The sequence below is a fragment of the Mustelus asterias genome, chromosome 23, assembly GCF_964213995.1.
Source record: "Mustelus asterias chromosome 23, sMusAst1.hap1.1, whole genome shotgun sequence".
NCBI lineage: Eukaryota > Metazoa > Chordata > Chondrichthyes > Carcharhiniformes > Triakidae > Mustelus > Mustelus asterias.
Genome location: NC_135823.1, coordinates 40,733,019 through 40,758,759, shown reverse-complemented (window position 1 = coordinate 40,758,759; position 25,741 = coordinate 40,733,019). Strand labels below are relative to the sequence as shown.

The 25,741-nt window shown below is 42.5% G+C and overlaps 1 protein-coding gene across 3 annotated transcripts in view; it reads left to right on the top strand.

Annotated features, from left to right (window-relative positions):
• llgl1 (LLGL scribble cell polarity complex component 1) overlaps positions 1–25,741 on the top strand; it is a 100,252-nt gene that overhangs the window by 63,805 nt on the left and 10,706 nt on the right. For 2 of the 3 annotated variants that reach the window (XM_078240382.1, XM_078240383.1), the window contains exons 6-17: positions 6,171–6,333; positions 10,626–10,758; positions 12,607–12,661; positions 13,268–13,422; positions 14,081–14,298; positions 15,034–15,101; positions 16,503–16,656; positions 17,531–17,635; positions 18,825–19,117; positions 19,845–19,998; positions 20,595–20,748; positions 21,485–21,601. In XM_078240382.1, coding sequence (XP_078096508.1) covers positions 6,171–6,333; positions 10,626–10,758; positions 12,607–12,661; positions 13,268–13,422; positions 14,081–14,298; positions 15,034–15,101; positions 16,503–16,656; positions 17,531–17,635; positions 18,825–19,117; positions 19,845–19,998; positions 20,595–20,748; positions 21,485–21,601 — 1,769 coding nt within the window. Of the gene's footprint in view, positions 1–6,170; positions 6,334–10,625; positions 10,759–12,606; positions 12,662–13,267; positions 13,423–14,080; positions 14,299–15,033; positions 15,102–16,502; positions 16,657–17,530; positions 17,636–18,824; positions 19,118–19,844; positions 19,999–20,594; positions 20,749–21,484; positions 21,602–25,230; positions 25,616–25,741 lie in introns of those variants that run through there. The other variant, XM_078240384.1, reaches the window with a different exon arrangement.

Here is a 25,741-nt window from a genome sequence, read left to right as displayed (position 1 = left end):
TGGGCAATAAATGCTGGCCAGCCAATGACACTCATGCCCCATGAATGAAATAAAGAGCCCTGTCAAGTTTGTAAAGTCCTCCTAAGTGCTGCCCTCACTTCAGCAACAGCCTGACATTGTCAGTAAGCCATTCCCGAGTATATCCTGCCCCAGCAGAGGTGGCAACACAATGGCATACAGTCAGGAGAAAGTTGCCCTGGGAATCCTCAACTCTGGACCCCATGAAGTTTCATGGCATCAATTCAAACATGGAAACTCCCTGCTGCTGAATCAGCACTCCATATTGATACTGAGGAAGCACTTGAGAGAACCAGAATGTACTCTGGCTGGGGAACTTGTCCATCACCAAGAGTGGCTTGGTCGCTCCACTACAGACTGATTCCTAAAGGACATAGCTGCTAGACTGGGTCTGCAGCAGGTGAGGGGAAAACATGACCATCTCACCAACCTGCGTACTGCAGATGCATCTCATAGAAACCCTACAGTGCAGAAAGAGGCCATTCGGCCCATCGAGTCTGCACCGACCACAATCCCACCCAGGCCATATCCCTACATATTTTACCCACTAATCCCTCTAACCTATGCATCTCGGGAGACTAAGGGGCAATTTTAGCATGGCCAATCAACCTAACCCGCACATCTTTGGACTGTGGGAGGAAACCGGAGCACCCGGAGGAAACCCACGCAGACACGAGGAGAATGTGCAAACTCCACACAGACAGTGACCCGAGCCGGGAATCGAACCCGGGACCCTGGAGCTGTGAAGCAGTAGTGCTAACCACTGCACTACCGTGCCGCCCTGTGACAATATTGGTAGGAGTGACCACCACACAGTCCTTGTGGAGACACAGTCTCGTCTTCACATTGAGGATGTCCATGTTGTGTAGCATTATTACCTTGCTAGATGGGATAGCTTTCAAACAGATCTAGCAACTCAAGACTGGGCAACAATGAAGCACTGGGCCATCAGTAACTGCAGATTTGTACTCCATAATGTGTAACATGGCCTGGCATATCCCCATTCTACAATTACCAAGCCAGTGAATCAACCCCAGTTCAATAAAGAGTACAGGAGGGCATGGCAGGAGAAGCACCAGGCATACCTAAAAATGTCCGTTTGGTGAAGCCACAACTCAGGACTAGTGTGCCAAACAGCATAAGTAGAAAGTGATAGACAGAGCTAAGCAATCGCACAGCGGGTCTGATCTAAGTTCTGAGATCCTGATCTAAACTCGATCAGTGTTAGTTGCACACTAGAGGCACATTAAATCGAAGGCTGACTTGGCCAGGTTTGTCATGATGCTGAGAGACTTCATGGGGTGTGGAGTCAAAATTTAGGATTCTCAGTGCTATGCCCTCTATCTGGTTCTACCACCATGTTGGCTCTGTTCTAACTGTGAACAGTACATGATATGAATGCAAGACTTTTAAACTTTTTAATTGAAGGAATTGAAAACAATCACCTGGAGTAGGGTTGGTAGTGATGCTGAACTCTGCCTGGAAGAGGAACCATGTGATTTGGTTACCATGGAGATGGAGCCACAGGTTGAAACTTGCATCAACGAGAGGCCCAGCTTTCGCACCATAGCACAAAATGAGTAAGTGGTCTGGTTGAACACACTCACTGTCTCAATCAGTTTGAGAAATCGGAAGAGACTGAAAATAGCCGCCAGGGTTATTATACTCAGTCATAGAGGTTTACAGCATGGAAACAGGTTCTTCGCCCAACTTGTCCATGCCACCCTTTTTTAACCACTAAGCTAGTCCCAATTGCCCATGTTTGAGTCATATCCTTCTATACCCATCTCATAGAATCATAGAATCATAGAAACCCTACAGTACAGAAAGAGGCCATTCGGCCCATCGAGTCTGCACCGACCACAATCCCACCCAGGCCCCACCCCCATATCCCCACATATTTTACCCACTAATCCCTCTAATCTACGCAAGCCAGGACACTAAGGGGCAATTTTAGCATGGCCAATCAACCTAACCCCCACATCTTTGGACTGTGGGAGGAAACCGGAGCACCCGGAGGAAACCCACGCAGACACGAGGAGAATGTGCAAACTCCACACACAGTGACCCAAGCCGGGAATCGAACCCAGGTCCCTGGAGCTGTGAAGCAGCAGTACTAACCACTGTGCTACCGTGCTGCCCCATGTAACTGTCTAAATGCTTTTTAAAAGACAAAATTGTACCCATCTCTACTATCTCTGGCACATTGTTCCAGACACTCGCCACCCTGTGTGGAAAGAATTGCCCCTCTGGACCTTTTTGTATCTCACCCCTCTCTCCTTAAACCTATGCCCTCTAATTTTAGACTCCCCTACCTCTGGGAAAAGGTGTTGATTATCTAACTGATTTATGCCCCTCATTTTATAGACCTCTAAGTTCATCCCTAAGCCTCCTATGCTCCAGGGAAAAGAGTCCCAGTCTATCCAGCCTCTCCTTGTATCTCAGACCATCAAATCCCGGTAGCATCCTAGTAAATCTTTTCCGCACTCTTTCTAGTTTAATAATATCCTTCCTATGATAGTGACCAGAACTGTACACAGTATTCCAAGTATGATCTTACCAATATCTCGTACAACTTCAACAATGCGTCCCAACTCCTGTTTTCAATGCTCTGACCAATGAACCAAGCATGCCGAATGTCTTCACCACACTGTCCACCTGTGACTCCACTTTCAAGGAGCTACGAACCTTTACCCCTCAATCTTTGTTCTATAACTCCCCCCATCACCCTACCATTAACTGAGTAAGTCCTGCCCTAGTTTGATCTGCCAAAATGCATCGCCTCGCATTTATCTAAATTAAACTCCATCTGCCATTCATCAGCTCACTGGCCCAATTGAGCAAGATCCAGTTGCAATCCGAGATCACCCTCACTCGGGAATATTGAATGAAGGAACTATTAAAGAATACTAGAAGACTTGCTCTGGTGGGACTTGAGAGTCTGTTGAATTACCGGGTGAAATTTGGGAATTCATCCAAAGAATGCATATCTGCCAAGAGTTTGGTATAACGTATAAAAGTGGTATGGGATTTAGTGTAAACATTACTTAGGAAATGATATTTAAGGATGACGTCAGAGCGGTAGTGAGATGATATAGGTTCTATGGAAAAAAAGGTTGAATCCATTTGGGTGGAAATTAGAAATAGTAAAGAGAAAGTCACTAATAGGCGTAGTCAATAGGCCACCAAATAATATCATGGTGGGGCGAGAAATAAACAGAAATAACTGATGCATGTAAAAATGGTACAGCAATTATCATTGAGGATTTTAATCTGCATATCAATTCGTCAAACCAGGTCGGTCAAGGCAGCCTTGAGGAGGAGTTCATAGAATATATCCACGATAGCTTTCTTGAACAGTATGTAATGGAACCAACAAGGGAGCAAGCTATCCTAGATCTGATCCTGTGTAATGAGACAGGAAAAATTAATGATCTTACAGTTGGGGATCCTCTCAGAAGAAGCAATCACAGTGTGGTTGAATTTAAAATGCAGATGGAGCGTGAGAAGATAAAATCTAATACCAGTGTCTTGTGCTTAAACAAAGGAGACTACAAAGGGATGAGGGAGGTGTTGGCTAAGGTAGGCTGGGAGCAAAAACTTTATGGTGGGGCAATTGAGAAACAGTGGAGGACTTTCAAAGCAATCTTTCACAGTGCTCAGCAAAAGTGTATACCAGTGATAAGGAAGGACAGTAGAAAAATAGATAATCCGCCATGGATATCTAAGGAAATAAAGGAGGATATCAAATTGAAAGAAAATGTATACAAATTGGCAAAGATTAGTGGGAACTTAGAGGTTTGGGAAATCTTTAAAGGTCAACAGAAAGCCACGAAAAAAGCTATAAAGAAAAAAGATGGGTTATGAGTAAACTAGCTCAGAATATAGAAACATAGCAAAAGTTTCTACAAATATATAAAACGAAAGAGTGGCTAAAGTAAGCATTGGTCCATTAGAGGGTGAGAAGGGAAATGTAATAACTGGAAATGAGAAAATGGCTGAGGTATTGAACAGGTATTTTGTGTCGGTCTTTACAGTGGAAGACACAAATAACATACCAACACTTGATGACAGGAAGGCTATGGCAGGTGAGGACCTAGAAACTATCCTTGTCACAAAGGAGGTAGTGTTGGGCAAGCTAATGGGGTTAAAGGTAGACAAGTCTCCTGGCCCTGATGGAATGCATCCAGGGTACTAAAAACGATGGCGGGGGAAATGGCAAATCCACTAGTGGTAAGTTACCAAAATTCGCTGGACTCTGGGGTAGTTTCCACAGATTGGAAAACAGCAAATGTGCCGCCACTGTTTTTTTAAAAAGGCGCCAGACAAAAGGCAGGTAACTATATAGGCCAGTTAGCTTAACTTCTGTAGTAGGGAAAATGCTTGAATCTATCAAGGAAGAAATAGCAAGATATCTGGATATAAATTGTCCCATTGGTAAGACACAGCATGGGTTCATGAAGGGCAGGTCATGTTTGACTAATTTGGTGGAATTCTTTGAGAACATGCGCAGTGGACAATGGGGAATCTGTGGATGTGGTGTATCTGGATTTTCGGAAGGCATTTGACAAGGTGCCACACCAAAGACTGCTGCATAAGATAAAGGTGCACAGTGTTACGTGTAATGTATTAGCATGGATAGAGAATTGGTTAACTAAAGAATCACAAGGAGTTGGTTTGCGGGTGCAGCAGGTAATTAAGAAGGCAAATGGAATTTTGTCCTTCATTGCTAGAGGGATGGAGTTTAAAAACAGGGAGGTTATGTTGCAGCTGTATAAGGTGCTGGTGAACTCACACCTGGAGTACTGTGTACAGCTTTGGTCTCCTTACTTGAGAAAGGATATACTGGCACTGGAGGGAGTGCAAAGGAGATTCACTAAGGTTGATTCCGGGGTTGAGCGGGTTGGCTTATGAGGAGAAACTGAGTAGACTGGGGCTATACTCATTGGAATTCAGAAGAATGAGGGAAGATCTTATAGAAACATAAGATTATGAAGGGAATAGATAAGATAGAAGCAGGGAAGTTGTTTCCACTGGCGGGTGAAACTAGAACTAGGGAGAATGGCCTCAAAACAAGGGGAGCAGATTTAGGACTGAGTTGAGGAGGAACTTCTTCACACAAATCTGTGGAATTCCCTGTCCAGTGAAGCAGTTGAGGTTACCTCATTTTAAGGCAAGGATAAATAAATCTTTGAACACTTAAGGAATTAAGGGTTATGGTGAGCAGGCGGGTAAGTGGAGCTGAGTCCACAAAAAGATCAGCCATGATCTTATTAAATGGCGGAGTGGGCTCGAGGGGCCAGATGGCCCACTCCTGCTCCCTAGTCTTATGTTCTTATGAAATAGTCTTATGTTTTTTAATTTTTAACAGTAGAAGTCTTAATCATGTGTGATTCTTTGCGTCAGTCACTGGGACCTTTATTGATCCCGATGGGCATTATATTGGAGGAATCTGTAATTTTAAGGTGATTCAGTGTGTGTACAATGAGTTGTTCGACTAGTCTGTGGGACACCCCTCCCAATTTTAGCACAAGTCCCCAGATGTTAGTGAGGAGGGCTTTGCAGGGTCAAATGTGCCTTTCTCACTTTCAGTGCTTGGGTTGATGCTGGTAGTCTGTCTGGTTTTAGTCTTCAGACTTTTCTTTTGACACAACTGAATGACTTGCTAGATCAGTGAGGACATTGTATCTGCAGTCACATGTAAGCCATACCTGGTAAGGATGGCAGATTTCCTTCCTGAAGGACATGAGTGAACCTGCTGGGTTTTCTTTTACAACAATCTGGTAACTTCATGATCATTACAGAGACTAGCTTTTAATTCCTGATTTATTAATTCATTGAAATTAAATTTCCCCAGCTGCTGTGGGGGATTTGAACTTGTTTGTGCTCTGTTTTGCTCTCTTGTGTGCTCGTTTCTTTTTATTCTAGCCTGCGCACTGAGGTACTATAGTCCTGGCCTTTCATGGTCTGCAAGTACTAAATGTGTGTAAGCCAGTTTGTCCCAAGATATGAAGTATGTCATGAAAAGTGATTAAACCCAAAATGTAATCACCTGTAATGCTGCCCAAACACTGGGCACTCTTCAGTGAACCTCTAATGTCACGCGTTTTGTTTTTTGTGTGGTCTGGTTTTAACCTCCTGGTGGCTGTTAGTGTTCCAGACGATTACAAGTGTGGAAAAGCTCTGGGACCAGTTGAATCGCTGCAGGAACATCCAGCTGATCCAGATAAGATCCTAATTGGCTACAGCCGAGGCCTAGTGCTCCTGTGGGACCAGGCTACACGCTCCGTGGAGGATCTGTTTCTAGGCAACCAGGTACCTGCAACAGAGTCATCACTAAATCTCTGGTTCTTAATCTTTGGGCAGTTACAGAGTAGACCATGTAGTTTTAAATGGTGATCAGTCTTTCTTTGACTACTACCTGCAATATTATTGTGTCTCTGAACTTTAACCCCAACTAAGTCCTGTTCACACATCTACTTCAATATTCATTGGCATCTGGTCCAGCAAAGTCTTCATTTTAAAAAAAAAACTTAATCCTCATTTCCAATCTCTCCATAGCCATCCATTCCCTCCCTAAACTACTTCACCCCTCTTCTCCCTTCTAAAATTCCATGCAACATCATTATTCCATTCCTACTCTGGCCACCTCTGTCACCCTTTATCCAGTAACTGTGCTACTGCAGGAACATTTCACCTTTGTCGTCTTTTGCTCATGTGTGATACATTTCCGTTAATTACCTCAAACCACCTCTGTCTTGTAATAGACTATCTACTGTTAGTTCACAAACCCAGAACTACTTGAACACTGTTTCCTGTAAAGACTCTATTAATTTCCCAAGCTTCCTATCTCTGTTGCACCTTGTTGGAATGTTGCATTCCACACCATTACTTCAGCCATGTCTCCTTTTCCTCAAAGATTTCCCTCCACAATGGTTGTGAGACTTCGTCCATCTCATTTCCTGTACTTCGGCTTTCATACCTTCTCTTCCCAGGACCACAATAGTTCCCCTTGTTCTCGCCTTCTACACCAGTCTCCGTTCGCAGGATCCTCCTTTGCCACCTCCATGATACAGCGCAAACTCTCCTTCCTTCCTCTCCCCTTTCAGCATTCCAACTCCCCTCTCCACATAAGAAATAGAAGCAGGATTAGACCCTGAGCCCTACAAGCTTGCCCTGCCATTCAGTGCAATCATGGCTGATCTATGTCAGCATTAACACCTTTTTTCTGTGCCATTTCCCCATAGCCCTCTATTCCTCAATTTGTCAAATACTTATCCACCTCCACTTTGGATACTTCTAATGATCCAGCATCCACCTGCCTTTGAGGCAGAGAATTCCAGAGATTCACCACCCTCTGCGATAATAAATTTCTATGCAGCTCAGTTTTAAATGCCCTACCCTTTTTGTAGTCATGTCCCCTTGTTTCAGACTCTTGAGATGATGATATCTCGCATCTACCTGCCAAGTCCTCCTCAGGATGTTGTGTTTGAATAAGGTCATCCCTTAAACCCCAGGGAATACAGACCCAGACTATTTAGTCTCTCTTGATGGGACAACCCCCTCATCCCAGGAATTAGCCTGGTGAATCTCCTTTGGACTGCCTCCAATGTTGCTATATTGTTTTTTTAGATAAGTGGACCAAAACTGTGTGCAGTATTCCAGATGAGGTCTCATCAACATTCTGTACAATTGCAATGAAGCCTCCCTATTTTTACACTCCCACCCCTTTGCAATAAAGGCAAAAATGCCATTTGCCTTAACTACTTGTTGGACCTGTCTGCTTGCTTTCTGTGATTTGTGCACTATGATACCTAGATCCCTCTGTACTTCTCTCACCTGCAGAGTCTCTCCATTTAGATGATCTGCCTTTTGATTCCTCCTACCAAAGTGCATGACCTCACATTAAACTCATTTGCTAGGTTTTTGCCCAGTCACCCTCTCTGTACAAGTGCAGGAGATGCACAATCTGCTTTTTCACCACCTCTACTATCCAGAGCCTCAAACGTCCCTGCTGGTGTTCACTACTCGTGATGCAGTCTCCTCTATCTTAGGGAGACCAAACTATGATGAGTGTTTCACTGAACACCACAATTCAGTCCACAAGCATGACCCCTCCCTCTGACTCCTTTCCTTGGTCTTGTACACTGTTCAAATGAAGCTCAATAGATGGTACTACATCCTTTCAATTGGATGCTTTGCAGCCTTCTGGACTCGGCATGAGTTCAACAATTTCTGATCCCATTCACTTTGTTTTTCTGGACAGTGGATACTGTAAGTGGTTCTGTTACCATTTAAAATTTCTCCAAACCCAGCTTTTAGAATTGTCTAGTATTCACCACACAAGCCATTAGGTCCAGGAAGTTCACGGCAGTGTTTGTAGTGTACATGAGCCTCCTATCCCTCTTTATCTGAGTCCATTGACATATCCTGCTCTTCCTTTCTCATTCTACTATTCACCCCATTACTCCATGATAGCTTGATGAGGACCACTCTGTGTAAATCTGTTCTCGTCCACATGGGTAGTAATGTCATCAAGTGACTCCTGTGCCCGATTTTCAATATATTTGAAAATCAATCCACTGTGCCAATGCCATTGAGGTGGAGGGAAACTAATATGTAATAAGTGCTGTTTCCAACCCGGTATTAACTTTTTCCACTTAAACTAAAGGGACAATTCCAGCTTTTTCATTGCAAATTGGCAAGCAGACTTGTTAAAGGAGCATGGGATACAAATACATGCTGTTTCTAATCTGCCTCCTCATGTACTCCTAGGCCCTTTTTGAGATACCAACCCTTCATTATCCAGAAGTGTCTAGGATTTGAAGATTAATCTCTGGGAAACTGGGAAAGAATCATTGGGTCATTAAAATCCAGAATGGTTTTTAAAAGTGTTTTAAATTCAGGATCTGCTTGATTTTGAAGATCTTGTGATCAAATTTCAAAATGCTTAGAGTTGGTAATTCTATTCCAATGTAAAATATGTAGGGATATGGGGGTAGGGCCTGGGTGGGATTGTGGTCGGTGCAGACTCGATGGGCCGAATGGCCTCTTTCTGTGCTGTAGGGTTTCTATTCTATGATCTATTCCACTGCCTGTGGACAACATCAGTGTGCATTTATATAGCACATTTTAACATGGTTAAACTGTTTGCTTCAGTACCACCTCATTTTGTGTTGTGGCATCAGCCTTCTTGTCACCTAAGCTCTCCTGCCTCCACCCTATTGCAGGCCCTTGCCTCATTTTCCTGTCTCTACTTGTTTTAATACCTATATCAATTCTCAAATGTCTTTCGGATCTCTGACCTGCAACGTTAACTCTATCTTGTCACAGATATTGCCTGAGCTGTTGAATATTTACACTATTTTCTGTATTTATTTCAGATTTCTAGCATCTGACATGTAGTGCTTTTGCTCAGCCAAATTTTTTTGAAGCTTTTAGTCACCTAATGTCGCTACCTTTTTGAGTGTCAATTTTTATCTGCAAACTCCTGTGAAGCACCTTGGAACATTTTACCACACTAAAGGAGTACAGAAATGCAAGTTGTTGAAGGATGGAGGAATAACCTGCTGATACATAAACAGCATACCCAGTTCTTAAAGATAGCAATGGTGCAGCTCCTTTTTAAAGAAAGTACTGCATTGGCCACTTTGTTCACATTTTCAGGCCCTAGAATATCTTCTGTGGGTCCTTGGCAGTTTGTGCCTCATCTTCCTCTGGATGTTGGGATGTATTCTCAGGCCCTGACACGTTGCCAAACTACCTTATCTAAAATTTTCCTTTCATCCTTCATTGTTCCCATGCCCTTGACCAGTTCAGGATTTGCTTCCACTTGTTCGTTTTTTTTTAGTAAAACTGATGCAAAGTATTTGTCACCTACAAATTGACAATCCTGACATTTAATTCTCTTCACAGACATGCTTCACTCAAATTTTGGTGTTCTTTTAAAAAAAAAAAAATCCTCTTCCCTCTGAGTTCCTTTATATTCTTAACCTTTTTTCTGTCATTGCTATGTTCATCTTCTCCTTAGACCTTCATCTTCATCCTCTGATTCTATTTATGGCATCCTCAAACTGAGTCATTTATTTTTCCTGATGGATAGCATTTGTACTTTTTGCAGTCTTTTTCTTAAGAAAAAGTGCTACTGATGTTCAAATCCTCTGTCCACACCTGGTTCGTCCACTCCCAACCTTTGAATATCTGCCCTGTTCCACACCAGTCTTGTTTTTGTACTGACTTTTCCCTTTTCTAGTTGGATCTTAAACTTCTTTGTCATCTTTACTCATCTACCTGAGATGTTTAACTAATCATTAACAATGCCTCTGCCCTTGAAGGCCCGTTAACCTAGATCAAAAGTAAGGATTTTTTTTTTTTGCCTTGATTCTTCTTTCCCACCACCCTACTGAACCTGACTTGTGCTCTATAATGTACTGGCTGAAGTGAGATAACTTGGTAAAGAGAGGGAAGCAAACCCAAGGTGTGGTTGCTGGTTTCTTAATGCACTTACCAAGGAGCCATGTTTTCCTCAAGTGCCAGAGAGAGGCCAGTTTGTGCAGTGTCGTGAAATGCATGATGCTGGATAATGACCGAGAATTGTTATCCTGTAGCAGCTCGAGAGCATAAGCTGGGAGAGGAGCAGCAGAACGTTTGTGAGCTCCCATAGTGATGGAGGCTACATGGTATGGCCAGTGAACAATGCACGGTGCAAGACCCAACCCCTCACCTCCTCCATCCCTTACGGTGAGTACACCAGTATAAGGTGCAGGCAGTGTTCAATTTTGCATGTTGTGGGAATCAGTTGATTTAAACCTATCTTGTTTCTTTTGAGATTGGAAATATTGTAGAAGGCTGTATAATCCAGGTTTGAATTAAATCGCTCTCCGATTACATTGAAGCCTTGCATTAATGACTAAGTTGCGTGAACTGCTTTTTTGTTCTTTTTCAGGTTGGGGCTGATTGGGCAGAGGTATAGAAAGCGTTAAACATTTCCCATTGCAAAGTCAGGGACTGCTGCACTCTCTGGGCTAGCTGTGCTCCACACAGGAATGGGTGGATGATTCACAATCTTGGTGAGCTTTAGAGGGAAGGGCTGTTGCAGGAGGCAGAAAACTGACAAGAGGAAATTATTTCTTGGAAGCATCGTGACTCACTCCATAGAGTGAAAGCATGATTCCTAACCACTTGACAATTCCTTGTTTCAGGCTGGTTAAGCTCAGAATTTATTCTGTAGCGAATTGCAGGTGGCAGCTTGTTGGTGGAAATCAAAATACTAGTCTGAAAAAGTAACTAGTTTTGCTGAAATAGATACCAGAAGTGGAAATGTGTCCTGGCAGGGTTTTTGGAGCAGAAATTGTCACTTTGTCCAAGAGTCTAATTTTGTTTTTTTTGGACTGTTTTCCTCCTAACTTGCTCCACACGTATGTACTTATTCAGAAAAGAAGCACAGCAGCACTTTCCTACAATTTTCTAACTTGTTCATTTGGTTATTTTTAAGTCGGCAAGTTCCCTCACCTTTTGTACAGCTCATTTTCTTCAATTTTGAAAGCAAGTACGGTTTCATGTTTGAAAAGCCTGCCGTCATGTGAACCAGATTGATTTATTGTCTGTGTTGGTGGGAGTGTGCACGTGAAGGGAGAAGCTTTTTTTTGCTGGCTCGATGCTTGTGGAAGGTGTTAATGAAAAGTGTGCTCTCATCACTTTTGAACTGTACAGCTACAGCACTGAGACGAGGGCCACAGGGAACAGTGTTAACTCCCTCAGCTTTCCCAGATGACTTCCAAGTATTGAAACATTCCACAAACTGTTTAATTACGTATGTTTCATTCTCTGTTCTGTTGCAACAGGGTTCCCAGTGGATCAAATACTCAATGTAGAAAAGCTTTTTTTTCGGTTTGAATAATGGCTTCCAATTTTCTTGCAAAGTAAATTTTCTATTCTAAGTTCAACACTTATTGAGTTGAATAATTTTATCCCCCCTGCAGTGGAACAGAACTGGTTGACTCTGTAATAGTGCTATTTACTGAGCTCATTCCTTTTTTTTTCTAAACTCCCAGTGCGCACACTCCTGTTTTCCAGAGCCCAAAATTGTGCAACCTTTCAAATTGTCATCTTCCAATCCTTGAAGGTGGTCTTTTGTAAATCTGATTTAACACTGCCAAATGCTTCTAATTTCTCATTCCTGCCCCTGGTGAACCTTTTTACTTTGTGTAGGCTTCTGGACTCATTTATTTTTTAAAAAATGAACCATATGAGTAATTCCCTGTGTCTCAGCTCTGTCTCCCGCCTCTGTGGGTGGGCTGCACAGCCTGTAACTGCAAAGAACCCGAGCTTTAGAAGTACAATAGTTTTGAGCAGACACGACGAAGCTGGGTTTCTCTCCAACTGATTCCAGGGGGAGGGGTGCAAGCTAGGTTAGAAAGTCAGTGAATTCAAGTAACTTTTGATGCAAGACATTTGTCCTTATTCTAAGAACTTGACTTTTGCAAGAATCTTTCCACACTGGTGGTGATTCCATTACTAGATGATCGTTAGAATGCCAAACTTTTGGCGCATTTTCTTACTAAGTAAATTTTATTTTTCCTCCCTCAGGTCCATTCCCTTGCAAAGCCATCAACAAAATTCTTTGGAGAACATCAGAAACCGGGCAAGTACCTTTTGATTTGAGGCAAAAGTCCCACAGCAACACTTATTCCACATTTCCACATTTTGCACACTTTCATTGCCTCCCCATCCTCAAGACTGGAAGAAACAAGATGCGCATTCTTTCTGTGGCACTGTGCCAACATGAGTATTTTCTTTGGCAAGTCTCATGCTTGTGCTGACCACTTATTCTGGCTTTAAGCAGCTGAATAAATGTTTTTTTTTGTTCTTCCCCTTTACCTGTTATTCTCCTAAAGGGATTAGTACATGCTGTTTGTCCATCGGGTTATCCTGCTTGCATGAAACCAGGTAATACCTGAGTGGAGCATCATAATTAAATCTGCCCATGCCTAAAATGCAACTCTGCACAGTTTCTGGAAGGAGTCACTGCAAATATTAGTAATCATTGCTAGTTTCCACTCCACTGCTCTTCGTGGATAGATGGAAGCAGAGAGTGAACTGCAGAAAATGGAATCTTGATTGGCCTCGTTCCATGCTTTGTGCAACAGATGGGAGACTGGAGTGCATTGTTATACTGTGTAGCCTGTTTATTTGGGCAATGCCCGGTGACATCCTTTTGTTTAATTATTTTGTATTTGCATCTCTGTAGGAGTCCTTTTGTAATCTTCAGTGGTGGAATGCCAAGAGCCAGCTATGGGGACAGACACTGCATCACCATAATGCAGGGCAAGGTCCAAGTAACACTAGACTTCACATCACGAGTGATAGACTTCTTCACAGTGCATAATGTGGACCCCGAGCAAGGTAATGGTCACTCACTTGGATATAGTTTAGTGCTCAGTGCTTATGTTTTGTTCAGGAGAGAGTTGAGCCAGTGATTTGTGTTGCACTGTAAAGGAATTGGAACCTTTGGAGCGGTGTGGATTATTTTCCTGCAGTGGAATATTGGGCTCTCCATTTCCACATTCTGAAGCAGGAGGATGAGCAAAAAGCACATCTTGAGTGTTCCCCAGCCCAATGTGATGTTCTGATATTGTCGGAATGGAATTAGCAAGACAATGAAAATTCAACGTGAGCAGGAGGGAGACATGACACAAAAGCTAATCACAAGAACATTTTTGTGGTTGGCCTGGGAAACTGAACATCAATTGAAAGGAAAGACGTATTGCATTGTTAATTTTTAAATGTGAATTAAGTGTTCAAGAATTTTGTTCTTCATGAATTTTACATGTTTCCCATAGAAATTCTAGGTTAAGATCATTTGTATGCCAACATAATTAATAAAGGCTGTTGTTGGTCAAAGCTGAAAGTCTATTGAAGTTGTAATTTAATGTATTAAGTCGTGCTTGGAAGCACAGTTAATCAAAATGAATAGCAAGATATTAGTGACTCCTCATCTTGTTTTGGTTTTGTACTTCCTACCAATGCAAATGATTTTTGAACTTTTGTTTTCCTTGAGCAGAGTACGACAACCCCAAAGCCCTTCTAGTGCTGGTGGAGGAAGAGCTGGTGGCAGTGGACTTACAGACTCCAGGCTGGCCCACCATTACCCCTCCATACCTCGCACCACTTCATTCCTCTGCCATCACGTGTTCCTATCACATTTCCAATATCCCAATCAAGCTTTGGGAAAGGATCATCTCTGCAGGGAAGCAACAGAACCCTCAGCATTCAACAGTGGTGAGTAACTGAAGCAGAAGGTCATTTGGGCAATGCACAAACTTTTCATTATCCTGTTAATGTCATTATTGTCATAACCTTGCACACCCAAAGGTAATTTGGAGCACTCGATATCCAGACCAACTATTGCAATCCAGTATTTTTTCTTAGATGCTTTTGCAAATGGCACCTGGAGGCAGCAATGATGGACTTTTCACAACTTTGTGTATATTACTGAAGGATTTTGGAGCAATGGTACTGGACTGTAAACAGGAAAATCTTGCTGGTTTATTACTAAGAAGTCCTCACATCACCAGGTTAAAATCCAACAGGTTTATTTGGAATTGAGAGTTTTCAGAGTGCTGCTCCTTCAAAGGATGAGTGTGATGAAGGAGCAGCGCTCTGAAAGCTCGTGATTCCAAATAAACCTATTGGACTGTAACCTGGTTTTGTGAGACTTCTTAGTGTGCTGACCCCAGTCCAACGCTGGCATCTCCACATCATTGCTGGTATATGGTTAAATATCAGGTGATGGGATTACAGAATGTTGGGTATTTTTGTTTGGTTCATTGAGTTGCCTCTCTTTCTTAAACCTGCCCAAATCAGAAGTCTGCCTTGCATCTAGTCATCATTCATTTATTGGGTAAGATGATTTCCATCCTTAATTGACAAACTTGAAGTGCCATTTTGCCTTCAGTCAGCTCCTTGTATACTTGGTAATAGTATGTATTTAATGCTAAGTTATATATTTTTTAGGAGTGGCCAATTAATGGTGGGAAGAATCTGGCTCCAGAACCTGTCCATAAAGGACTACTTTTAACTGGGTAAGAGATTTTTCATACCTATTTCATACAAATTTGAGAATTACTATTAATATTTATCCTTCAATAAAGCTTTCTCTAAATCTTGTTTTCTATTTTGCCTCTACTTCTGGATCAACTTTATATTTCCCTGTTATACTCATGAAACTTTTAAGATACAAATTTTCCTTGTCACCTCTGAACTCGCGTTTGAAATTCAAAACCAAGTTTTCCCACTTGTCTCAATGCAAGTTTTAGATCTAACTTTTTAACTTGTAACTGAAAACTCACCATAACTTCTCATCACAAAAGTGCCCACCCCCATTGAACCCTGGACAGGCATGCACGCACCTTTTTATGAACATAAATCATCTCCATTTTTAAAAATACATCTCCCATCACCCTACCATTAGCTCTAATCTCAATTCTCTGTTGTTCAGACTAACTTCTGGTGACTACTGAAAGTAGTGAAAGGAGGAGCTTGCATTTAACACATGCTCAATGGATCAAAGTTCTTTACAGCCAACAGGTTATATTTGAAATGGAATAAAAGTTGTGCAGAGTAATGTAGCAGTCCTTTGCAAGGCCCACAGACATCAAGTGAATAACCAACTGATTTTCACAATTAGTTATGCAATTATTGTTGACCAGTGCAACATGAGACAATAGTTACATGTGGATCTTGTATCCACCAGAAAGGGCAACCAGGACCATGGCTCAGTATTGCATCTGAAAGTGGCACTTCTGCCAGTGCAGAGCACACTCCTCGTAATACTGAATTGTCTGCCTCAAACACTTTTTTGAAACAAGTTAAAAGCTCCTTTGGCTGGATGGTAAAATTGGTGACAGTGTAGTTCTGCTGCAGAAGGTCCCAGGCTGATCTCGACCAAATAACATTTGGATCCCACCCCTTATTTCAGGACTAAAGAAAGCAAAGACCTATGGCTGGGGTTGGTGCTCTTCGATTGCCATTTCATAACTCCCTTTGAAGATGCATGTGGATGTGGGGTGAGAACTGTGGCAGATTTCCTGCGGTCAAATAGCTTGTCTACCCTCCATTTTCTCACAGATGGCTGTGAGAGATCCCTGAGCCTTGTCAGCACCTGCAGAGCTGTGCTGACAGGGAATGGAGAAAACTGGCTGGATAAGTATCAAAGTTCTTGTTGTCTTGTCTGTGGGGGCCAATGCTGTGATCTGGCCATGAGCTACACTCCTCAGCCACTTCTATTTTGGATAGGGCCAGACTTCTGTTTTAAATCTGATGCCTGGAGAATTGCAAACATGTGCCCTTCTGCGTTTCCTGTATTGGTCTGACCTGGCGTGATGACAGGAGGGTAGAAAGAAGTAATTGCCAATTTATGGTAAATCTTGATGTGTAGCCATTAAATGAGGGTACAGTTTACTCATTGCTCCTTTTGCTGTCAGGCATGAAGACGGGACAGTGCGGTTCTGGGATGCATCTAGTGTGTCGCTGAAACCTCTTTATAAACTGACCACAGCAAATATTTTCCAAACGGAAGCAGACCACAATGAGGGCTTTCCACAGTCTGGGGAAGAGGAGTGGCCACCGTTCCGCAAGGTAACGTTCTCTAGTTCAGCAGCAGACGGCTCTTTGCAGGCCCAGCTGAGTCCAAAGATTGTGCAGTGGAGTCTTGCTATGCAATCTGTGCTATAGAGTAGGAAGTGTGCTGGGCGGGGACATGGATGGACAGTGTACTCTCAGTTGGTGCATTTCTTTGGGACCAGCATTGTGACTAGGCCCCTCTTCTACGTGTCACTAATAGTTGTGTGGGAAGCAAACAGAATAGGGAGCAAGTGGAGTTTGGGGTGAGGGGGAGAGAGAAGAGGTAGAATTAGACTGGGTGACAGCAACGAGGAATGAGCAAGAAAGTGATTAGTATGTCCTCTAGCTGAATTTCCTGCATTGCACCTTGTTCCTATGATCTCTTTCAGATGATTGATCCACTCCCAGCCGAATTCATTGTGAGGCATGAATTAAAAACTTAATGAAACTAGTTAAATTCAGCAGAGATGCTCAATGTATTCATAGATTTTAACAGTACATCAGGGAAACTTGTTAAATCTGAATTTGTAAGATGTCCGAGGGCAGGATCTTGGAGAAGTAGCTAATCCCTTGGATCATATCTATAAATTTGCTCATAAAACTAGTTGAGGCTCTGGTAGGCACAGGTCTCGAATGCAGCTATAGCTGATTTGGGAAATTTGTCAGTATTTTATTTCTGCCTTTCTCCTGCAACCAGATCAGATGTGAAATTGATGCTACTAGCTGTGTATAAAATTAGATGCTGAAATTTCCTCTGCTTTTAATGAAAGTTTGAATCTTTCACTATGCAAATCGCAAAAGGATAATCGAGCCTGAGTAAGTAACTTGTTGAATTTTCCTGAACCAAGTGCCTGGGCATGTTCAGTATTTCATATCTGTCCTCTTGCAGGTTGGCTGCTTTGATCCCTATAGTGATGATCCCAGGCTGGGAATCCAGAAGATTTCCCTGTGTAAATATAGCAGCCAGCTGGTGGTTGCTGGCACAGCAGGGCAGGTACTACAGTTTATCTATTTTTAAGCTGCCAAATTGGTGTCACATTGACTGATTGGAAAGTGAGCTGGCTTAAGGCATTGACTCATTGGATCCAATTTTAACTTCGTGCAAATGGATGGGCTTTGAATGGGTTAAAATCAGGCCCATTGTGTCAGGTGTTTGAGTCTCTGGCCAAGAATCCCAGACATAACCAAACTGAGGGATGTAAAACAGAGTCAGTGACTCCTGATGGTAGGGAAAATTGGAATGGGAGATGGCTGCTGTCTTAATTTGTGGGTAATTTGTATTAAGAGGAGAAATAGTGTATTTTTTTTTTAATTGCTGGTTCTAATTTTCATAAAACTGGCAAGTAAATCCAGCCTAGAGTGATGGATTGAAATATTCCCTTCACTCTGCAGGATTGCCTCAAATCGGCATAATTTCCTCTAATCCTGTGTCTTTATAATTAAGTCCTAGTAATGACCCTACGCAAGGTCACAGGTTGACTGTTTTGGGGATATTGAACCTGTTGCCTTGCGATAGCTAATGGTGAATGAATTCTTCATAGAAACTTCTCCCAGGTCTAATGCATTGCACACAACCAGAAAGGATGCTTTCCCTTCTGGTACCACAGCTTGGTATGGCTCCTGCTCTGCCCAAGACCACAAGAAACTACAAAGGATCATGCATGTGGCCCAATCCATCACACAAACCAGCCTCCCATCCATTAACACTGCCTACACTTCCCACTGCCTCGGAAAAGCAGCCAGCATAATTAAAGACCATATGTACTCTGGACATTCTCTCTCCCATCTTCTTCCGTCGGGAAAAATATATAAAAGTCTGAGGTTACATTCCAACCGACTCGAACAGCTTCTTCCCTGCTGCCATCAGACTTTTGAATGGACCTACCTCTTACTCAGTTGATCTTTCTCTACACCCTAGCTATGACTAACACATTCTGCGCACTCTCCTTTCCTTGTCTATGAATGGTATGCTTTGTCTTATAATGTACAAGCAACAATACTCTTCACTATATACACTAATACATGTGACAATAAATCAAATCAAAAAGAGCTTGATGCTGACGTTGACCATCCCGACTGGGAAGTAGAAATTTCCCAATACTGACATCCCGCACAGATCCAAATTGATTTTCTCTCCATGTAATTGAGAAAAGTTGATGTATTGTTTGTTTTTTAATTCACAGGTTCTAGTTATGGAATTTAATGATGAAAGATCCGAACAAAAGATAAACCTGTCTTCAGTTGACCTCCTTCAGGATCGAGAGGGTTTCACATGGAAAGGTCATGATCGGTTGACCCCAAAAAGTGGTCTAGTCAGCTTTGTATCTGGTTTCCAGCCAAGTTTCCTGGTTCAATGTATTCCGCCAGCTGCTGTGACAGCAGTGACTCTGCACACTGAATGGCAGCTTGTAGCGTTTGGCACCAGTCACGGATTTGGCGTCTTTGATTACAACAGACAGCAGCCAGTGTTGGCCAGGTGTGTGCTGGGGGTCTTGATGTATATGGGATTGTTCCAGTCTCCCTTTCCCCTGCCACACTATGTAACTGGGAAGGAGCACAAAACTGCCTGCGGGGTGGTCTTTCAAGCATCCCTGTCAAACCGGATCTGTAGGAAATGATCTATTTCAGCAACTTAATTTTATCCCTAGGTTTCCCCACAACCTGATTTGGGCACTACTTTATGCCATGCTGCTATTCTTTTTTACTTCCTCCCTGAGGATGGTGACTGGCGGATTGGACCCGACTAACAGCACTACAATAACACGTTCATGAGACTCTCCATGTCAGACAGCTGAGCTTCTTAAATTGTTTGTGGTTGTTGGAACTAAAGCTGAACCCTAGTGTAAGCAAAGATGGAAAGATTGAGTGAAACTGAGTTTAACTATTGAAACTCAGTGCACCTTGGCAGTCCATCCTATCGGCTGGAACATGTATCCTACAATACTTCTATCAGGTGTATTATAGATACCTCTCTTGTATTTGCTGTTCAAACTGACCTCCACAGCCTCCCTGCTCATTTCACTTCTTCAACATCCACTGCAGGAAAGTTGAAACTCATCATTGCCTTTCGGCTTCTATAACTGGAGCATTTTCTTTTCTGTTCTGTTCTATTCTTTTCACCTTGCTATTTTTCAGCTGGATTTGTCATGTTTTCACTCCAGATCAGGAACATAGCATCTTGATGATTTTTATTGGATCAACAGGTGTACACTGCATCCGAATGACTCTCTGGCAATGGAAGGTCCACTCTCCCGTGTGAAATCACTGAAGAAGTCATTACGTCAATCATTCAGAAGGATACGAAAGAGCAGAGTGTCTGGGAAGAAGAGGTTGTCTCCAAGCAGCCCTGCCAGCAAGGTACTGCTCCAGGAGCGTGGGAACTGAGCTGTCTATTCTGTGCATCTCTCGCTGAAAGTACATCGAAATGTTGCCCCTGCTGTCGCTGTGAAAACGCTCCTGAAAGAATAGGAAAGCAGTTCCATATTTTTACTGTTTCTTATGATGGTGTAATTTTTAGGGAGAGGAAGGATGAAATGAGACCAGCTTGAGGTATTAAGGAATGAAATCCTTTAAAGTTGGATTTCTCTTCCTGACTGTTCACCTAGTCAGTGCTTTGACAACAGCAGCAATAATGTGCTCACTGATGGAAAAGTAATGCTAATTGGTTTACACTTAAGTGAGTTGTTGCAGTATAATTTCAGTCATGGCACAAGATTTGATTCTTGCCTCTTGGTTTAATCAGCTTACTTGACTGTGGTGTAAATGTAATACGAGCCTTGGTCTGCATCTGGTCTTAAATAGAATGACTTTTACATGCAGCTGGCTGTCTTAACTCGTGCCATTATTAGTCCACGACTCTGAGCAGGAATTGGTCAGTCCTGTACTAAATTTGAGACATGCTCAAAACAAGGCAAGTGTGAATTTTCTTTTCTAAATCCTCTTCATCGTAATAGGTCCAAGAAGCAAATGCCCAACTTGCTGAGCAGGATGGTCCACGTGAGGTGGAGGTGACTCCAGTACAGAGACGGATAGAGCCACGGTCTGCTGATGACTCTCTGTCGGGTGTTGTCCGTTGCCTTTACTTTGCTGATACGTATTTACGAGATGGTGAGTGCTTTCTGTAATTTATTTTTGAAGGTGTTGGTGTGGAAAGAGCAATTAATCTAGTCTTGTCAAGTCAAATGGAACTGTTGAAGCATCAGTTTTGCAAAATGCCTTCTAAAGTTTAGCCAGTCCTATGCTTCCTTCACACAGATGTGACCACGCAAGTGTAGAACTGCAGGTGAGGTCCCAGTTCTCTGATCCCCAGTCACTGTACTGGGGAGCCTGGCACCCCAACCACCTCGGGGTCAAGATCTCGTTAGTGGATGAGGGTCACTGCTAAGCTTGAATTTGATGCTTTGTGTATTTTTTTGCTGCCTAATCCAGGGATACAGACTTGGGGAAGAGGACAAGCAGAGTCTTGCAATAATTAGAAAAAATGGGAAATACCAAATATCATTTGAGCTGTTGATTTTTATTTCTAAGAATTAGAAACGTGGTGATTAAATTAATCAACTTTCTTTTTAAAAAGAAAGGTCTGTCATTATCACTGAATTACTGTGTTTAATTCTTTTTGTTGGCACTGGTTTGTGCATCAATCCAGCCTCCGAGGGCAATTGTCAGCAGTGATTATTTAATTTTGACATAGCAAAATGAGTGACAGTGGTGCTGTTTTGCTTTCGATATGCAGCAGATGTTATTCACCTATACTTTTTCCTGAGTTAAATCAGTGCTCCCAAGCAGTTGTCACGCTACAGCAGTCTGCTCTTCATCTCAGTCTAATGTTTTTATAATCTTTTAGCCACACACCATGGCCCAACAATGTGGGCAGGAACAAACGCTGGGTCTGTTTATGCTTACGCACTGGAGGTTCCATCCAGAGAGAAGTGGACAGAGAAATCTGCAGAGGCTGTATTAGGTAAGATTCTCACACTCTACGTTTCCTGCGTTATTTTTTAATCAACCCAAATGATTTGATTTTATTGTCGTCACATGTATCAGTATACAAAAAGTATTGTTTCTTGCGCACTATACAGACAAAGCATACCACACATAAAGGAGAGGGTGCAGAATGTAACGTTACAATCGTAGAATTAAAGCATTGTTACAGAGTTTAAAAGAGTTAGAATAGAGTTTTAGAAGCATAAAACGAGAGTAACATAGAATTAGAGGGTATGCTGGGCACAGCTTGCAAGAAGTTGCCAAGCTCTGGAGCCACCTTGAATGTCTCTTGTCTTGATGACAAAAGCCACATTGAATTTACTTCCTCTGCCCCTTTAAGGCAATGCATTCCAGCTCATCACAACTTACTGCATAAGTTTTTTTGTTTCTGCATGTTGCCTCTGGCTCTTTTGACCGTTACTTTAAAGCTGTACCCTCGGGTTGGGAGATGGGCAGAAGTCTCCATAATTAGACTAATCAAAACCATTCATGATTTAAACACCCATCATATTTCTTGATATTTTCTGCTCTAAGGAGAACGGCTGTAGTTTCTCTAGTCATTCCATATAACTGAAGTATTTAATCCCTAAAACCATTTTAGTAAATGTTGCACCCTCTAAGGCCTTGACATCCTCCTCATTACCCAGAATTGGGCACATTACTCCAACTTGACCTAACCATTTGTTTTATGTCCTTATGTTTATACTGTACATTCTCCACTGAAAGTCAGGGCTGCTGGTGTGCTTTGTAACAGCTTTCTGAACTTGACCTGCCACCTTTTGAAGATTTGTGTATGTGCACCTCCTTCAGAATTGTACCATTTAGTTTATGTTGCCTTTCTTGGTCTTAGTGCTAAAATGTATCATCACGCTCCTATTTTAAATTTCATCTGTCATGTCTGCCCATTTCACCTGCTTTCTGTTGTTTTCCTTTTTTCGAATAGGGATATTAAATTTCCAATTCAATGGAACTTTTCCAGAATCTAGAGAATTTTGGAAGATTACAGCTAATGAATCCACTAGCTCTGCGGCCACTTCCTTTAAGACCCTAGGATACAGGCCAGTAGGTCCAAGGGACTTGTCCTATTGAGTTTGCCTAGAAATTTTTCTCCAGTCATGATAGGTTGGCCTCGATTTCCTATTATTAGGATGTTTTTTATGTTTTCTACCCTAAAGAAGGATGCAAAATATTTGTTCCAAATCTCTGCTCTTGCTCCCATCATTAATTCCCCAGTCTTGTTGTCTAAAGGGACCAACATTTACTTCAGCAGCTCTTTTTATTTCTACACTTGTAGAAATCCTTACTGTCTGCTAGTTTACTCTTAAACCCATTTTCTCACTTTATTAATTTTTAATCATCCCTTTGATTCCTTCATGTTCGGAATTTCTTGGCCTTCCACTAATCTTGGCAATATTTGTATCCATTTTCTTACAATTTGGTACCATACGTAACTTAACCACAAATGGTTCACCCTTCTAAGTCTTTCTTTCTCAATGGAATACATCTGGGAATTACAAAGTAGTTCGTTGTAACAGCATTTTATGGCATTAAACAGCTTATCTACTATCTTACCCTTCAACATTTTTCTCCGCCCACTTAAACCAACTCCACTTCATGCCTTTGTAATTGTCTTTCATTTCAGTCATTAGCTTCAGACCCACATTTCTCATCTGAGTGTGAAATCCATGTTATGATCAATCTTTCCTCAAGGATTCATTGTTATGGAGTTATTCATTAATCCTGTCTTGTTGCACAAGTCCCTAGTTGATTCCATATAACATTATAACCTTTGCCACTTGGATTTGTTTATTTTGTATGAAGATTAAAGTCCTCTACAGTATAATAGTACCTTTCTTACAAGTCTCCATTATTTTTTTATTTATGCTCTGTAATATAGCTCCTATAAGAAGGCCTATAGACTACTCCCACTGGCAACCTCTTTTCCCCCTCTATTCTAACCTTCAAACTGGTTATACCTCATCTGCCAAGCCAAGATCATTTTGTGCTGCTATGTTGATCAATCTCTTTTTTTTTTTTGTTTCCTTTTTGCCTAGCTTACGAGTGGTACAGTGGTTAGCACTGCTGCCTCAGCACCAGGGACCTGGGTTCGGTTCCTGGCTTGGGTGACTGTCTGTGGAGTCTGCATGTTCTCCGTGTCTGCGTGGGTCTCTGGGTGCTCCGGTTTCCTCCCGCAGTCCAAAAGACGTGCTGGTTAGGTGAATTGGCCATGCCAAATTCTCCCTCGGTGTACCTGAACAGGCGCCGGAGTGTGGCGACTAGGGGATTTTCACAGTAACTTCATTGCAGCGTTAATGTAAGCCTACTTCATAGAAATCATAGAAGCCCTACAGTGCCGAAGGAGGCCATTCGGCCCATCAAGTCTGCACTGACCACAATCCCACCCAGGCCCTACCTCCATATCTACCCGCTAATCCCTCTAACCTACGCATCTCAGGACTCTAAGGGGCAATTTTTAGCATGGCCAATCAACCTAACCCGCACATTTTTGGACTGTGGGAGGAAACCGGAGCACCCGGAGGAAACCCACACAGACACGAGGAGAATGTGCAAACTCCACACACACACTCACCCAAGCCGGGAATCGAACCCAGGTCCCTGGAGCTGTGAAGCAGCAGTGCTAACCACTGTGCTACCGTGCCGCCCATACTTGTGACACTAATAAATAAACTTTAACTTTCTGAAGTGTCAAGTACCTTGCATATTCCATTCCTAACCATGTCTCTGTAATGGTTATCAGATCATGCTCATTTATTTCTATGTGCGATTAATTCATCTATCTTACAAATGTTTTGTGCATTCAGATAAAGCGCCTTTAATTCTCTTTTTACAATCTTTTTCCTACTCTTACCCCATTTGCTGGTACACTCTCAGCGTCTGTCCCTTAGAACCACAGAATTCCTACAATGCAGAAAGAGGCCATCCGGCCCATTCAGTCTGCATCCCACCCAAGCGCTCCCCTCTGCCCTATCCCCATAACCCTGTGTTTGACATGGCTAATCCACCTAACTTGCATATCTTTGGACTGGGAGGAAACCTACACAGGGAGAACATGCAAACTCCACATTGACTGTCCCCCAAGGCCGTAATAGAACCTGGGGCCCTGGCGCTGAGACAGCAGTGCTACCCACTGTGCCGCCATGCTGCCTTTCCTATTGCATTCTTTTTATTATTAACTTTATCACTACTCTGCACAATTGCCTTGTGCTTTCTTCAACTCAAGTTCTTGTCACCTGAGCAACCTTCCACCCCATGTAAGACCATAGAACATAGGAGCAGAATTAGGCCACTCAGCCCATTGAGTCCGTTCCGCCATTCAATCATGGCTGATATTTTTTTCATCCCAATTCTCCTGCCTTTTCCCCATAATTCCTGATCCCCTTATTAATCAAGAACCTATATATCTCCCTCTTAAAGACACTGAATGACCTGGCCTCCACAGCCTTCTGCAGTAAAGAGTTCCACAGATTCATCACTCTCTGGCTGAAGAAATTCCTCCTCATCTCTGTTTTAAAGAATCGTTCCTTTAGCCTGAGGTTGTGCCCTCTGGTTCTAGTTTTTCCTATTAGCGGAAACATCCATCTTTAGGTAAAGAAATTCAGCTGATGCACAGAGCACCCATGGTGTCAATTGCAGTGTTGGATGGACGAGGGAACCCACTCCCTGAACCATTTGAAGTGTCTCGTGATCTTGCCAAAGCCCCAGAGATGCAGGGCAGTCATTCTGTACTAATCATCTCTGAAGAACAGTTCAAGGTCCACTCTATCCAGGCCTCGCAGTATCCTGTAAGGTTCAATAAAATCCCCCCCTCCCCCAAGCCTTCTAAACACCAATGAGTACAGACCCAGAATCCTCAACCATTCCTCATATGACAAGCTCTTCATTCCAGGGTTCATTCTTGTGAACCTCTTCTGGATAAATAAATCAGGATTTAGTTTAAAGCCTTATCAACAGCCCTAGTTGTTTGATTCGCCATCCCAGTGAAACTGCTCCCTCTTTCCCCAGTAATGGTACCACTGCCCCATGAATTGAAACTCATTTCTCCCACGTGTTCTTGAGCCATGCATTCAACTATGATGATCTTGATCCTATGCCAATT